Genomic DNA, 17184 nt, shown 5'->3' with positions numbered 1-17184 from the left:
TGAGAATATTTATGATACTCATATAACGATACATGAAATATTCTCATGGAGGGTCATTCAGTATATATTCTCTAATATATATCCATGTGTCAACCTGATATCTCATATCTATGACTTGTGAGATTAAATCATCCGTTGACTTACATGCTAATCTCAGCACATTAATATTGTCCTTGTATATTAATGTTCTACTAGGAATAGTTAAGAATAGTGTTCTATGTATATATACAATATCTCACTATTAATTCAACCAATTGATATGTTGTAGATAAGAACGTACTACCCAAGGACATTATTATACTTATTCAATCGGCACTGAACTGAAATAAATATAATAAGCAACTTTACCTTTTATTAATAATGATATATGATACAAAATGAGTCATTTACAATCATCTCATAATTGGTACTAAGGCTAATACTAACAAGGGCTTCTACCTGATGTCCTCGATCTGCCAAAGCTTCTGTCCAGTTCACTCGAATAGGACTTCTTGGTCCAATATACTCGACCAGGACATCTTTACTTAGCCTCAACTAAGATTTTCCTACACACTTAGCTAAACTCGTTAAATCATAATAATCATTAACTTTGAACCTTTGCTAATATCAAAACTTAAGTTTGATTAACTAATACTTCTAGCACAAACAAGAAGCCTTGTACCAATAGGAGATCATGCGGTCGCTGGTCAAGCATTGAGAGCTGTCGTTCAAGGTTTCGTCGACAAGGCCTAAGCTCGACTGATGAAGGCGCTGGAGAACACTAAATAAAGGTGGGCCGGGGAAGTAAAAGTTACCTTTTATGTCATTTTCATTGATGGCAAGTAGGATTTCCGATTTCACCGATGAAGCAAGCATGAGGAGGCGTTGGAATTTTTATGGGAAAACGTACGAGTGGTTCATTGACATGCCTCAGACAACCATTGAACCCTTTGGACGCACATGAGATTTTGGTGATTTTTGTGAAAGGTAAAATGAAAATTTAACCAGGGGAGGTTATGCAAATTGAATAATTACCAAAACACTTATGTGATTTGGAAAAAATACATAACTAACATCGCTAAAAAAATTTCTAAAATTACTTTTGTATAATTCAATAGAATAATTTATAATGTTATTGGTAACTCAAATAATAATAACAACTTAATCATATAAAAAAAAAATTTGTTATCTTAACGGGGTCCTCATAGAACGACTTTTTATTTTTTAAAAGAGATAAATCATGGGATATTTATCCTAGCACAATAATCTAGAATAATCAAATATTTAATAAAATATTTTATATTCGTTAAAATAACGAACTGATCTCAATACCTATTGAAGTAATATGGTAACCTAAGCTAATAATACCGTAGTTTGGTATCAAAATAGATGCCATAGGACGGAAACAAAAAGTTTTACATTTCTTTTCAAGCAATTGATTTTTTTATTAAGGACAAATGTTTAAAATCTTTTTAATTATTTTATGAAAGATTTTAAATTTTATAATAATTGGTTTATTTATAAAATTAAAAACTAAATACGATAAATATATAAAATAAGGTATTTGTAAAAGTACAATGCAATTAATTTATATATATTGGGAATTTAAAATCGTGAAGGGGGAGGAAATGACCCTCTAAAATCTAATCTTTGTATCCAATTATTATTCTTGCCCATTGATTGACTTAAATAGTAAGGGTCCGGGGATACCTAAGGAGGGGTTTTTGCCTTTTATGGTGTGATGGAGATGAAGCAGGACCTCGATCAGCAACAGTCGCCGTCGCCGGCAGGCGACCACGACTTCCCCGTTCCTCCGCCGCAGCGCCGCCTCCGTGGATTCGCCGCCTCCGTCTCTGGCGGTGGCGGAGGCGCCGTCGCAACGAAGGGGAGGAAGGAGCGGGAGAGGGAGAAGGAGCGGACGAAGCTTCGGGAGCGGCACCGGCGAGCGATCACGAGCCGGATGCTCACTGGCCTTCGCCAGTATGGGAACTTTCTCCTCCCGGCGAGAGCGGACATGAACGACGTGCTCGCCGCCCTCGCACGCGAGGCCGGGTGGATCGTCCAGCCCGATGGAACCACGTACCGACAATCCCCCGCCCTTGCCTCCTCCATCCCAGCCGACGTTCCACCAGTTCAATTTGTAATCTGCTCCTTCTCCGCCTATAATCGTATCTAAACCAGGTCCTTGAATCTTAGGAACCAGGATAGTTGTTTTTAAGCTTAAAAAAAACAGATTTTGGTTTCAGTCCCATTTTTGGAAAAAGTAGAGTGAAGTTAAGAAGCTTCAATTATTTTAATCTGTTCGAAATCGGCGTTGACTGTCTTTTGCTGGACATGCTTGAATGTTGAATTCTGTTCTTAATTCTCGTTGCCAAAGGCTTATACTGGCTTTCTCTTATAATAAATAGACCAGGAGTAGATTCTCTAGTATTATGTCTCAGAGCTGGTCCCCTTTTAGTTGCAGATCTCTGATGCAATGCCACATTGAACAGGGAGGGGGCTAGTAAAATAGAGATCTTCGTGTAAGCAAACTTTGCTAAGACCCTTGCTCATCCTCTGCTGTTAACATTGAGAAATGAGAGAATTGTAGTTGGTGTATTTTTGTCATGATGTTAACTTGGATTCTTAATTTTAGCCTGTCAAAGCTTTATTTTTGTCTATGAATTAACTCCTGTACTAGTGTAGCAATCAACTTAATTCCTCATCAATCTTTTCACAGCATTTGTTAAAAATGAGTCAATTTTACAAGGCATGATCATACGCTTTTAATTACTAACATACAAACATTCGCCTTATCTATATTTATGACCACCACTGCAGACACCAATTCCAATTAGATCCGATGAAAGTCCTTTATCTCCCACTTCCCTGAAGAATTACTCTGTTAAAGCATCATTAGACACTCAGGCTGCCCTTCTTAGGATTGATGAGACATTATCACCGGCATCCTTTGGTTCTGTTGTTGCAGAAAGAAACATAAAGAATGATAAATGTGCTAGTACAAGCCCCGTTAACTCACGTGAGAGTTTCGAACCTGACCAGGTATGTTGATTTCTAGTTTCTCATTGGTTATTCATATTATGAAATTGGTAACGTTTGTTTATTGAGATTATATATATATATATATATATATATATATATAATTTGAATGTGTTTTTTTTCACAAAGAATAGTTCTTAAGACAAAGGACATTTAATACTTAACTATACAATTCCCAATAATGGGCATTGCATGGATGCATAAATAACACATCAGTTTGGGTTTGTGTAGTTATTGATCAATTTGCCAATTGTTACTTTCTTGCTGTTCTTATCTATATCTGTATGTAGCTAATTTGTTGAAAATTGTTAGTTGCAAGAAATCTATGCAAATTCAAATAAATTTATTATATTATTTTTCCTAATCTACAAAAGAAATCATTTAAATTAAAAGGTTATAATTTCAGATTTTGTGCCTTGTGTGGATGCATAATTGACACATTGTTTTTATGCATGCTTAGTTATTGATCAATTTCCTGCTTGTTACATTGTTGCTTAAGATCAGAAGATAGTAGGATTGACCTTTGCAAGTCTTTTCCGATGTCATAAAAAATGCGAGATACTAACTGTTTTATTTTAGAAGCATGGTGCAATACAAATTACAGAAATGGTAGAAGAGTATCTAAAGTAGATTCCTCAAGAATAGCACTAATATAAAACTAAAGAGCATCAAATTGAGACAACTATCCTGCCATATATTACTTTTTTGAAAGATCCACAAGATATATCAGCATTCTTAAAAATTTATTTCTTCTCTGATGACATACTTATATTGTTCTTGTTTTGATTCAGAAGTGATGGGTTAAGCTTATTATGTGTCTATCCTTGCATCAGCCATGTGTGTCTGATGATTGTTCTGTGCTTTGTGCCTAATTTAGTCATTCTGCTTTAAACTTTGTTCTACATTATCAATATTCTTCATTGCAATTTTTGACAGCTGAATCGAGAACATGCACATGATAATGCTGAATGTGCTGGAACTTCTTATGTGTCTATTTATGCTTTGCTCTCGGTAAGTCAAAATAATTTGTAATTGCTTACAATTTTCTCTTGAATGAAATATCATGCAATGTGGACTTGCTAATAATTCTTTTGCTTTTTTTAACACTGTCTTGGAGTGCTACAAACTCTTTCTTCTCAAAAGTTAATAGCATCAAAATCCAGTGCAAAATTCTGTTGAGTGCTCGATTTATTAGTTATTAAAAATAACTAGTTGAGGTAGATGTTAATTTGTTGAGTAGAGGTCCTAGTGGCTATGGCTTAAATTGCTATGTCTACTGACATTTATTCATCTCTTACATGTTGGCTTCAATGCTCTAATCTTTCTTTTCCCTTGATCTAAATTTGCAGCATTATCATAAAGCATGAAAATTTAAGGGAACCAAACAGAGAAATGCTTAACCTGGCTATGAAATTTAACTCTTCATTATTCTCAATTTCTTCATTTCGGGTTTAATAATAAAATCAGTAGGCAAAAAGGGATCAAGTATAAGAAATAGTTTTTTTTTTAAAATTAATTATTGGACTTGTCAACTTACTACAATTGAATCCATACACCAAGAAATTCAATATCTTGGTCTTTTATTAAGATGTTAAGGACTAAGGACATGCATACAAAAATCATAATGAAAATCATAATGGCAACTATATTATCTGTCAATATTACGGGTTGGCACTGTTTGGGTGATTGCTTCAATAGGTCTTGGGGTCAATTTCCAACGGGTGTCAAGGGTGCTTGACCTTTCCCATGTAAAGGTCCGCTGCGCTAGGACAAATTTACCTCCTTCCAGAGAGTGTGGGGACGCCCTGGAGGGGCTGTTAAGGTGATGATTTTACCTTTTTTTTTCGCTCCAATTCTACCGGAACCAAATTGCCTAGCTAAAAGTTCCAGCAACTAAGTATGAGCTTAAAAAAAATTGAATATAAGCAACACCTGTGCCTTCTATAAACATTCCATAAATGCTTTGCTTTATACTCTTTCAGCTGAAGAAAAAATATGATGTTGCTCAAACTAGAGTTACACTTGAATTTATAAAATACTTTGATCATTTGAGTTGGTAGCTATTAATAACAAACCTAATCACAAGTACATAGGGATTAATGTACTTCCTTTTCATCTGGATTTAGCTAAAATTTTGGCCTCTCTTTCTTTCTATAATTGCTTAGTTTCAAGTATTTCCCTTGGTGTAGGTGTTAATTTCTGGATTCAACTTGAAATTATTTTTTTTCCTTTTTCCTCCCTGTTTTAGAGTGGCATGATGAACACTTATTGTCAACTGGTCAATCCAGTAGCTGTGCGACAAGAATTAAGGCATCTGGAGTCATTAAATGTCGATGGGGTGATTGTACATTGTTGGTGGGGAGTGGTGGAAGGATGGAATCCAGGCAAGTATGATTGGTCTGGTTACAGAGATCTCTTTAATATTATTCGAGAGTTCAAACTGAAGCTTCAGGTAAGAGCTATGAGATGCATGTAGAAAAAGTTCCACTTCTGTGCTTGCTTATTGCAGTCTTTTAGATATTCATAGAGACTTAAGGATCTGATCACCTTTTTGGTTCTGAAAATCTGTGAAGGTGGTAATGGCATTTCATGAATCTGGAGGGAACAGTTCTGGTGATATTTCAATCTCCCTACCCAAGTGGGTCCTGGAGATTGGAAAGGATAATCAAGATATTTTTTTCACAGATCGTGAAGGTAGGAGAAGCACTGAATGTCTTTCCTGGGGAATAGATAAAGCACGTGTGCTGAGAGGAAGAACTGGGGTTGAGGTATGCTGACAACATTAGCATTTTATAAATTTTGTCATTAAACAATTCTTTTGTTGTATAATTTGGAAATTCCAAAAATAGGAAAAACTTATCACTGGAGTTCCTTTCAAAACCCTACTTTTTTTCCTTTAAAACCTGGAGTGTCATATCTGTCATTAAATTTGCTATCATGCATCTTTTTTTTTTGTCATTTCATTATTCACCATTCATGTTTGACATAAAGTTGATCATGTTTTACTGTTTATGTCTTCAGGTCTGTTATGATTTTATGAGAAGTTTTCGAACAGAATTCAGTGACTTGATTGAGAGTAGATTTATTTCTGCTGTTGAAATTGGACTTGGTGCTTCAGGGGAATTGAAATACCCTTCATTTCCAGAAAGAATGGGTTGGAGATATCCTGGCATCGGTGAGTTTCAGGTATCTTTTCTTGGTTTGTCAACAACATAAGTTCATGCTTAATATGTCTAGGTAATTATAATAAGAAACACATAAATTCCTTCCTGTTTTTGCAATTACTATAAATTAATAATTCAACTTACTGCTAGATAGAAGATAACACATAAGGGGATTGATAATTGCCTTGAAAAAGTTTTATACAAATGCTTTCATTTTCTGAGGGACCAGCAAAATCGTATCCTGTTTAGTAGAAAAGAAAATGATAAATGCAAAATCCAAGATTTTTGTAGCTTGATTCTTTATTCAGAAGTGACTTAGCAGTGTTTCTATTGGATTTTGATCAGAGCACTTACATTGCGACAAATATGTGCTAAGCAAAAGTAGAGGCACGAGGATAAAAAGATTGTAGTTTCTGATTCCACTATTAACTGAGTTCCATCCCCTTTTCATTGTCTCTCTTCTTCTGACTGATTCCCCCTTCCCCAGTGGCCTATTCGTCATTTTGAGAATTTTTTCCCCTTCGTCATGCGTCTTATAATATTGAAATCAAGCTGTTATGGTGATGTGAGCGTTATAGTTTTTTATTCTTGTGAGTCAAGATACACAGACTCTTTGATGTGTGATTTTCAAATAAACTTGTTGACCTCCATCGTGTACAGTGCTATGACAAATATATGCAGAAGAATCTTCGACTTGCAGCAAAAGCACGTGGACACTTGGTTTGGGCAAGAGGACCTGATAATGCTGGGCATTACAATTCAAGGCCAGATGAAACTAGATTCTTCTGTGACAAGGGAGATTACGACAGCTACTATGGACGTTTTTTTCTTCATTGGTATGCACAAACACTCATAGACCATGCAGATCAGATATTATCCCTTACAAACCTGGCATTTGAAGGAATAGAAATTGTCGTTAAGGTATTTGCCTTTTAAACTTGAAAGCCAACTGTTTGACATTTGTTACACTTAGTTATCTGTATAATAACTTATCCTGCTAAACTTTAGTATTAATTCTCAAACTACATTCTACATTTTTCTTTTTGAGCTGCCTGTTAAATTATTGGATGCCTATAAAGTTGTGCAGAATATTCCATGCTTCCACACATGGTCAAAAAAATTGATGCTATGTAGAGTTTAAAAATTATGATTAATACCCGGAACCATCTTTTCAAGTAGCTTTATATTCTCCATTCTGTAGATTCCTGCAATTTACTGGTGGTATCGGACAAGTAGTCATGCTGCTGAACTCACAGCTGGGTTTCACAATCCTACAAATCAAGATGGCTACGCCGCAGTTTTTGACATGCTTAAGAAACACTCAGTAACTATGAAATTTACATCTTCCCAACCGCAGGCTTGTGTTCAGATAAATGAAGGAGCATTTGCTGATCCTGAAGCATTAAGCTGGCAGGTCCATGAGATTGTTAAAATCATGTACTCGGTGCTACATTTTTTTATTTTTGCAAGATAAATCCATGCATGCTGACTCATGAAATTTTTCTTCAGGTTCTGAATGCAGCCTGGGAAAGAGGATTAAAAGTAGCTGCTCAAAGTACTCTTCCTCGCCATGCCAGAGATACATACATTAAAATCCTACAGATTGCTAAGCCAAAAAATGATCCTGACTGTCACCATCTCTCATTCTTTGCTTATAATCAACAGTTTCCAGCTATAGAGATGCAGAGAGAGATGATATCGGACCTTTGCAGTTTCATCAAGACCATGCATGGTAAGTAGGATATCAATAGGTTCGTGTCTGCTGGAATAACTACCATGCAATGTCTAATTCTTCATGCATCCTTTTTATGTATCCTTTTAAGTTGGGAAATGACCAACATGCATTTTTACTGAACTAATTGAGTTATGAAATGACATCCACATTCTTTCTTCTTGATCATCATATGCAGGAGAGGCCAATGATGACATTGAAGATTGAGGTGTTATCATATTCACATAGATCCTCAAACGAATGCAGTCAAGGTGCAGTCTCTGTTCGAATGAAATGTCACAGTGAAATGCCAGCGACACCATTTTTTATTAACACCTCCCTCAACCTGGGCTGTGTATTACTTGGTTACCTTAAAGGTGCTCTGAGCTTGACCTTTAAGTTGAATCATACAACCTTCTTGTGGTGAATGCAAGTTGGATTTTCTGGTAAAATTTTCAGATTGGTAAAATTTTCAGATTTTCTTGTTCAATATTGTCCCTTAGAATCTTATGGTGAGTGCAAGTAAATATATAGAATGTGGCATGCAAATTAGGTACTTTTTTCGCAGCATATAGACTGTTGAGACCCAATCAAATGAAATGCCAAGTATGTTGTAAGAAGAAGAAAAAAATGCTCACAGTTGCAGTTTTTTCAATGGAACCTTTTTATCTCTAGATTTAACAAAAGTTTCTTTTAGGTGAAATATATTACAAGAAAATTGCCATGTCATGTTGGTAACTTGAATCAAGTTCTTAAAAACATACCTTTGGCATGGTTAGTGTGCTCGAGTAAATCATGGCCCATGAGATATTATAAAATTTTGTATAATTTTTATATTGTCCTTTTGTTCAAGCTAACAAAAGAAACCCCCTCTTGAAAAAATAGACTTCAACCATTGGAGAACATTAGCATGAAGAGGGAGGTCTTCACATCATGTTTGTGGATTGAAGGAAATCCAATTGTTACACTACAGGTCTTCATGTCTTCAAGTCTCAAATGAACATGAGAATCAGGAACCATAACGTTTCTGAACGGCATGAAAGTTCACAGGCAGATGAATGAAAATGGGGTTTGTTTGAAAAGGCAGGCATAATGCACCTGACACACATTATCTTTGTCGCTTCGTGTGCTTTAGCTGTCGTCCCTCCTTGCGTGCATTCGGAAGAGTTTCAACAGGTTTTTGAAAAGTTCAGGAGGCATTGTTGCATCTTTACAATTTTCCTACATTTTTTTTAGAAAATTTGTTGATTCATTTTATTATTATTTTTAGAAAAATATATGACTAAACTCTTCTTGAGACGAGAACACATTGAATTGAATGAACTTCGAGAAAGCATTGTTATGTTATCAATGACATCCATTATATGCTAAAGAAATGACTTTCTTCTATACCTATTTTCTTCTTTAAATTGCTGAAGGTCCTCGGCTTAGGAGTTTTGTAAGAAAATTTTCATAACCAAGACTATGTGTTCAAATATATAAAATTGAAGAAGCCTTTCGGGTCTCGGTCTCGACAAATGAAGGTTGTAGATTGAATATTTTTACGATTATTAGACATTGATCAATGGTTATGTTTGGCCACTCAATTATGTTCTTCTACCTTAAATTTTTTCCTTCTAAATTCTCTAAGCACTTTGACGTTTCAATGCTCTATAGACAAATAATCCGCTCTAACTTAACTAATTAGCCACTTGTATTATGTTCCAATCACTTAAACTTGTCGAACAAAGACACATGGAATTAATTCTTTGATCCCCACTGTAGTTTGTTTTGTTTGAACAAGTCCAAAAAATCTTTTCATTTATGCAAGGAGACGTAGAATTAATACTTTGATCCCTACCACTGCCTTATTGACCTTGAAAAGATGCAAAGTCTTTGTACCATACATTGCCAAATCAAAAGAAAGTAATGAAGGGATACAATTATTTCCTTTCATTTTTTTTTTGAAAAAATAAATAATAAACACTAATTAGGTAGAAAAAGTCTAAGTGGATGTGACTATCACAAGACAAAAAAAAGAAAAAAATGTTGTCACTGAAGGACAACAAAAGTGGGCATCCCTTTCAATGCTTTGTAGTGGTCCTTTCTTTCTGTGAAATTAAATAAATCAGCTGTCAGGGCAAAGCCAACTCAACGAAGTAATTCTCTCATGCAAGTACCAACTTAATTATATCTGTGAGAATATGACAAAGCGAATTCAAGATTATATATGCTATCAAATGAGTCGATCCGTGATGAGATTTGACCCATCAAAAATTCATAAGACAGAGCAAGATTAGGAAATCCTCAACTCGATCCAAGGTGAGTTAAACAGATCAACCCAAGAGTCCTCCGAAAAATTATATATATACATATTTTTTTTAAAAATTTTTTAGCATTGGTTATGTCAATCAGATTTTATCTTTAGAATTTTAGAATTGAGTTATAAAATTAAACATAAAAAAATTAAAACGAAATTAAAAATTAGATGTTCACATAGTGTAGTGTGCAGTGACGGATTTATGTAAGGGCTGGGCTGTGCTGTAGCCCAGCCCTTTGACAAAATCATTGAAAAATTTGAATTTCACACCTCTATCTCAAAGTCAACTTTGGTCATCTCACATAAGAAGAAGATCTTTCTACCGTACATAACAATAACTAATAAATTTAATTACATAAATATTTTAGACACATATTAATTCACCCTATCAATAATTCTTTCCCTATAAGAAAATTAAAATATATATATAAAAAAATTTCCGTCTATTAAAAATCCATAGTTAATTTTAAGATAAAAATATTATATTTCTAGTTGGATTAAAAAATTATTTATATATTTATTTTAAAATTAACCAGATAAAATTAATTTCAAATAGAATTTTTATCTATCTCATTTTAAATATATTATTAATCTACCTCAAATAATATATCAAATATAATTTTAATTTATTTATAAATTGTTTACCGTTCTATTTATAAATTCGTATATAATTTTGTTTAAAATTTAATAAAATATAGGAAATGCTAGGATGATAATGTGCTCGTGTAAAGTAAACTCAGACCCCTTTTATAATATCCTTGGCAAACTCAATCAACTCAGAATCAGCCCAGTCCACTTTTAATTCCTGGATCCGTCCCTGGTAGTGTGTGACATAATAAGTATGACATATAAGATTGTAATAGCTTGCACATCCTATAGATGGTAGGCATGAGCGTCCCTCATAGGTCAGGGAGTTAGGATCACTATTAGGCACCCTAACTAATGTGGTTGTGAGGGGCGTCTACGCCTGACACCCAAGGGTGTGCAGTATATAGATCATGGATGTGGCTGTGAAGTCTACGAATCGATTGAGTTTTCGATTTTAGTTTTAAATTCTAAAAGTTTTTTTTCTCAACTTGTGAGATAACCAAGCCCATCATAGGTCGACCTGCGTAGGTCACGACCCAAACGGGTCAACCCACCTGGAGTTGTTTTAAATATGTTGATAAAATATTAATCTAATTTACTTAAATTATTTGGTAAGATGGGTCACTTGGATGGACCACCTCAAATAAACAGCTCTAATTATATGTAAATTAACAAGGAGATAATGATATTATTTTATTGGGGATTTATTTTTTTGAAAAAGGATCTCCTATGCTAAAAAAAATTATATAAAAAAAATTATTATACTTTTCATTTTAAAAATATCTTTAAATAAAAGTGTTTCAATTTAATTAAATTTATTACACAAAATCTTATTATATTAAAATAATTTTTCTAAGAATTACTCAAAGTTAATTTAAATTATTCTAATTTAATCGGTCAAAATTATTATATGTATAATAATTATGATCAAACAATTATGACGTACAGTATTTATAGTTAAAATTGTTATACATATTATAGTTTTGAGCAAAATTATTATACTAAAATTACGACAACGTAAAATAATTTAATTAAAATTTCTTATAATAACTTTAAAAATAAAGTACATTTAGGAGGAAAACAAACTTACTTTCCTTCCTTGAGATTGAATTGTTCAGATTCTTTTTAAAATTTAAAATTATAATGCAAGATTTTTTTTAGAAAACAATGCAAAATTTGTCTGATCCGATCCGATAATTATGACTGGTTTATAAGCATAATGGCAAATTTTAGATTTGCATAATAAGAGCATCCACAGTGGTTAAAATCTACTGTGAACTCTTTCGTTGTCACATCTGCGTCACATCAAAAGTTAAAAATCTTACACCTCTTTTCACTATCAAAAAATCTCTCAACAACTCCTTCATGGGTCCCACACTTTTCATTATATATAATTCTCATTTATCCTTCATATTTTACATTATACACCATTAAATTTTTATAAAATTTAAATTTACCACTTGCTAACATGAAATAACATTAATAATTTAAAAAAACATAAATATTACAGTGCATCAAATGAAAAGACATACATTATAATAATATATAAAAATAAACGTAAACTCATCTACACCAGGCCATGTCTCTGTTTAATTTTTTCCACCATTTCTCATGTAAATAAAGTTGTCCTGATGTCATCTCACTCGTATCATTCATAAGAATTTCATAATCCTTATGAAAGATCTCGGCTTTCCGCAGAGCCATTTTTTGCATTTGATATTCTTTAATATCTTGTCATTTTTTGTCGATGTTATGTTCCATTGTGTCGCCCTCTCTGGCTTTAGATTTACCCTTCCTCTTCGCTGCCTTTTGCCCTATCGGACGAATGCGGACTTCAGAGTCATCTGAATCAACACTTGTATCTGGATTTGATGTTGAAGTGTTTCCTCCTGACTCGGATGTCCTTGCCTTCTTGTTAGAGTAATGAGCAACTGATTGTGCAATATATTTCTCGTAGTCTTTGAGAACCCTCCATACATGCATATACTTAAAATCCTTGTTATTGTTGTTGGCTTTCCACATATTCAGTGCATTTTCCAACACATTCTCGTCACTCCAACCGCTTTGCCGATGAGTATAAAAATTATTATAAGTTGCAGAAAATTCATTTACCATCGGTGCAAACCTGTAATAATATGATTTCAGACGCTGATAACTTCTCATCATAGATCCAGTGGGACGATGTTTGTTGTAGTAATCAGCAATACGTTTCCAAAAAGCTTGATCCTTCTGGTCATTACCAATGATTGCATCAGTGCTTATAGTTGCCCATGACTTCGCAAGGACCACATCTTCATCGGGAGACCAAAATCTTCTTTTCGATTCATTTTCCTCCAGCTCAACTTCACGCTCTTCTTGTGATGAGTGTGGTGGCACCTGAGTTGCTGGAACAGATGATGGCGTTAGAGATTCTTTGTCGCTGATAGATGGATCTGTTGGTTGCTACTCAGAAAACCTAATGGTTCCACTGTACAAAAATTTTGTACAAAGGTCTGAACCTTTTCCTAGCTACCATGTGTTCTTTTAAATTAAACTTGGATCGCCTGCGGAACTTAACACGTTTGATCCTAAGTTTAATTTATTTGTTCATTTAGGTTTAGACTTGGATCTCCTGCGGAACTTAACACGTTCGATCCAAATCACCTAGGTTATTAATTCCATTAAATATTAATTTCCAAAATTGGCTTCCAGGACTGCATGGCGAGGCACATGACCTTCTTGGATATGGGAACAACCACCACCGCCTAGACAAAGCCTTTTAAGGAAAGCTAATATTTAATTTCCTTAAATAACTTTAGGTCAACCAAAAGGAACAATCAAATCACAAAGAAAAGAAAAACAAAAGAACACAACATCGAAAACTAATTCGAAATACTAGAATCGCATGCCTCTTGTATTTGGTATTTTTACAAAGAAATAAAACTAGCATGATGCGGAAATTAAATACTAGTATACCTTTTCTTTTGCAAACAAAAACCTCTAGGTCTTCTACCGTATTCCTCTTCTAATCCCGGACGTTGTGTGGGCAACGATCTTCCGAGATGAGAACCACCAAGGCACCTTCTTCTTCCTTCCTTCAAGTTTCGGCCAAGCATATCTTCTAAAGGATGAAGAACTTTTTTTCACCAATTATGCTCCAAGGGATGCAAGCTTTCTCTCCTTCTTCCTCAAGCTAGATCCGACCACCTCCTCCAAGCTCCAAGAGATAAAGGATTTCGGCCACACAAGAGGAAGAGAAAAGGAGAAGGGCCGGCCACACCAAGGAAGAAAAGAGGGAGAAAATAAAATAGAGTCGTTTACCATAAAGCCTCCTCTACTCCCTCTTTTATAATCCTTAATCTTGGCAAATAAGGAAATTTAAATAAAAACTTCCTTAATTCTTTTGTCATGAAAAGGAAAAATTTATTTAATTAAAAATAATTTTTCTTTTCATTATAACATGGCCGACCACTTTTTTCCCCAAATCAAGGAGAGTTTTAATTAAACAAGAATTAAAACTTCCTAATTTGTTTCCGGAAATTTATAAAAATTTCTCCAATAATTTTATCCCTTCATGATTAGTTTATAAAAAGGAAATTTAATAAATTAAAATCTTTCTTTTAAACATGTGGATAAAAAGAAAGTTATCTCTAAAAATTAAAATCTCTTTTAATCTACAAATAAGGAAAGATATCAAATCTTTTCTTAATCTTTTGTAGAAACTTATAAAAGAGAATATTTAATTTTTAAACTCTCTTTTAAATCATGAACATGGTTAAAAAGGAAAGTTTTCTTAAAATTTAAAATCCACCTTTTAATCAACAAATAAGGAAAGATTTCAAATTTTAAACTCTCTTTTAAACATGTAGATGATTTACAAATAAGGAAAGTTTTTACCAAAAATTAAAACCATCCTTTTAATCTACAAATAATCTCTTCTCTTAATCTTTTGTAGAAAGCTATAAAAGGAAATTTTTAATTTTAAACTCTCTTCATGATATCCACATAAGAAATAATTTTAATAAAAATCCTTTTTAATATTTTAGTGGCCGGCCACCTAAGCTTGGGACCCAAGCTTTGGCCGGCCACCAACTTGGCTCATCCACTTGGTCTTGGCCGGCCCTAGCTTGGGTTCCAAGCTAGCTTGGCCGGCCCCATTAGATGGGTAAGAAGGTGAGTATGTGAGAGGTATAAATTTCTATATACAAGAGGCTACGATAGGGACCGAGAGGAGGAATTGGTTTTGGCTTCCCGATAAAATTAAGCATCCTGTGTTCGCCCCGAACACACAACTTAATTTTATCAATAATAATTCATTCCACTAGAGAACTATTATTGAACTACCGCACCAATCTCAAATTACATTTTGGGCTCCTTCTTATTTTGAGTGTGTTAGTCTCCCTGTGTTTAAGATGTCGAATGTCCACTAATTAAGTGAGTTACTGACAATTCATTTAATTAATATTTTAGTCCAAGAGTAGTACCACTCAACCTTATCGTCATGTCGGACTAAGTCCACCTGCAGGGTTTAACATGACAATCCTTATGAGCTCCTCTTGGGGACATTCTCAACCTAAATTACTAGGACACAGTTTCTTTCTATAATCAACAACACACACTATAAGTGATATCATTTCCCAACTTATCGGGCTTATTGATTTATCAAACTAAATCTCACCCATTGATAAATTAAAGAAATAAATATCAAATATATGTGTTTGTTATTATATTATGATTAAGAGCACACACTTCCATAATAACTGAGGTCTTTGTTTCTTTATAAAGTCAGTATAAAAGAAACGACCTCTAATGGTCCTACTCAATACACTCTAAGTGTACTAGTGTAATTATATAGTTAAGATAAATTAATACCTAATTACACTGCGACCTTCCAATGATTGTTCCTTTCCATCTTGGTCGTGAGCTACTGTTTATAATTTATAAGGTACTGATAACATGATCCTCTGTGTGTGACACCACACACCATGTTATCTACAATATAAATTAATTGAACAACTACATTTATCATAAATGTAGACATTTGACCAATGTGATTCTTATTTCTAGATAAATGTTTATACCAAAAGATAGACTTTTAGTATACATCCTAACAGGATCAATAGTCGCCCTTCTAGATTCATTCGAAAGTATGACAGGTGGTTGAGTAGGAGAAACCCCGTAAGGATAAGGCATCCCAAGTTGGCTACCCATTGCTGACCAGTCTTGGGATGGATACATACCAAATGGAGCTGAGGCGGTGTTACTTGGATTCCACGGCTGTAAAAAAATTTGAGAACTTTGGGAATTTGGAAAATTTGGAGAATATTGTGGAACATATGAAATATTTTGAAAATTTGGAGGATATTGTGGTTGAGAGAAAAAATGAGGATATTGGATATTTGGAGGAATGCGAGTATTTTGAGAAGATGTATTTCCTTCCGTATTTGAAGAATTCAAAGGATTCGTAAAGGAAGTATTGAGATTTTCATCCATCTCGAATACAAATAGGGAATGAAAGGAAGAATTGAGTTGAGAGCAAAGATAGTAATGAAATGAATGGAATGAATGAAATAGATCTCATATTTATAGATTTTTTATATATTAAAAAATTAAATTATAACCATTGAACAACGGCTAAAAATTAGCCGTTGCTCAACGGCATACAACGGTTGTTCTCACTGAAATGAGAAGCAGACTTTAATTACCAGGTTTTTTGATTTTTTTTAATTATTAAAAAAATTCTAAAAAAAATGAAAAGATGAAAAAGCGGCTCCGCAGCGACAGAGCCGCTTCTTCGTTTTAATCAAAAAACCTCCCTCCACTATGGGAGGGAGGTTTTTCGCCAAGTCCACGTCACAGTGGAAGCTCGGAAAGAGCTTCCACTGTGGATGCTCTAATTTTCTAACAAAGTAAAAAGTACTTTCAGAATAAAATTTACTCTAAAAATGATGTGCCTTTTAATTATGAAAATAACTAAAATATAGTTAAATAAAGAAAATCTATGTGTGCGACCAAATCATAATACCAAGATAGAAAATATTTTAGTAAAAATAAAATACGAGAAACTCGAAAGTAAAAAAAAATCCGAGTAAATTAGAAAAATAATCCCTAAATACAACTTCAACTTTATATATTGTCTCCATCCTTAAAAATTTTTATTTCTACTCCGTATATTTAAAATTTTATTTGCTTCAATTTCCTCGTACAAACATCATTACTTAATTGTCACTCATATTTTTTAATTATAAAAAATCTAAAAATAAGTATAATCTCTCTTTAATTTAGTACTTTAAGAATCGACTATATTTTTTTTATCAAATTGGGTATAATTATATTTCTGCTTAATATAATTTCTTCTAAATTTGACATAATTAAAAAAGAATCTAGTATATTTTTCATCCAACTGATGTAGAAAAAAAATAGTG

General features: G+C 33.7%; 2 protein-coding genes across 5 annotated transcripts in view; one reads left to right on the top strand and one right to left on the bottom strand.

Moving 5' to 3' along the window:
- Nucleotides 1-1655: 1655 nt before the first annotated feature.
- On the top strand, nucleotides 1656-9193 carry LOC121984515 (beta-amylase 8-like). 4 transcript variants are annotated; one of them, XR_006112936.1, is made up of 11 exons: nucleotides 1658-2119; nucleotides 2800-3021; nucleotides 3955-4029; nucleotides 5267-5470; nucleotides 5592-5786; nucleotides 6040-6204; nucleotides 6843-7103; nucleotides 7384-7596; nucleotides 7692-7914; nucleotides 8093-8339; nucleotides 8779-9193. XR_006112936.1 is itself a non-coding variant. In XM_042537470.1 (10 exons), the coding sequence occupies exons 1-10, from the start codon at nucleotides 1721-1723 to the stop codon at nucleotides 8119-8121; spliced, it is 1965 nt and encodes a 654-aa protein (XP_042393404.1). In that variant the 5' UTR covers nucleotides 1656-1720; the 3' UTR covers nucleotides 8122-8362. The 4 variants fall into 4 exon arrangements, 3 of the variants coding, with proteins under 3 accessions (XP_042393404.1, XP_042393405.1, XP_042393403.1); XM_042537470.1 differs by lacking the exon at nucleotides 8779-9193 and having other exon boundaries at nucleotides 1656-2119; nucleotides 6864-7103; nucleotides 8093-8362; XM_042537469.1 differs by lacking the exon at nucleotides 8779-9193 and having other exon boundaries at nucleotides 8093-8362.
- A 3321-nt stretch (nucleotides 9194-12514) lies between these two features.
- The window catches only part of LOC121986721 (glutathione S-transferase T2-like), a 36819-nt gene continuing 32149 nt past the window's right edge, over nucleotides 12515-17184 (bottom strand). The window contains exon 3 of the mRNA XM_042540666.1: nucleotides 12515-13222. Coding sequence (XP_042396600.1) covers nucleotides 12515-13222 — 708 coding nt within the window. The remainder of the gene's footprint in view (nucleotides 13223-17184) is intronic.

The sequence above is a fragment of the Zingiber officinale genome, chromosome 5B (genome assembly GCF_018446385.1).
Source record: "Zingiber officinale cultivar Zhangliang chromosome 5B, Zo_v1.1, whole genome shotgun sequence".
Taxonomy (NCBI): domain Eukaryota; kingdom Viridiplantae; phylum Streptophyta; class Magnoliopsida; order Zingiberales; family Zingiberaceae; genus Zingiber; species Zingiber officinale.
Note: the sequence above shows the minus strand (reverse complement) of the source record. Positions and strands in the feature narration are given on the sequence as shown.

Coding starts and splice junctions, on each gene's coding strand:
- LOC121984515 (XM_042537469.1), top strand. CDS start 1,721: ATGGAGATGAAGCAGGACCTCGATCAGCAACAGTCGCCGTCGCCGGCA. Junction 3,022..3,954: donor AGAGTTTCGAACCTGACCAG/GTATGTTGATTT, acceptor AATTTTTGACAG/CTGAATCGAGAACATGCACA. Junction 4,030..5,266: donor CTATTTATGCTTTGCTCTCG/GTAAGTCAAAAT, acceptor TCCCTGTTTTAG/AGTGGCATGATGAACACTTA.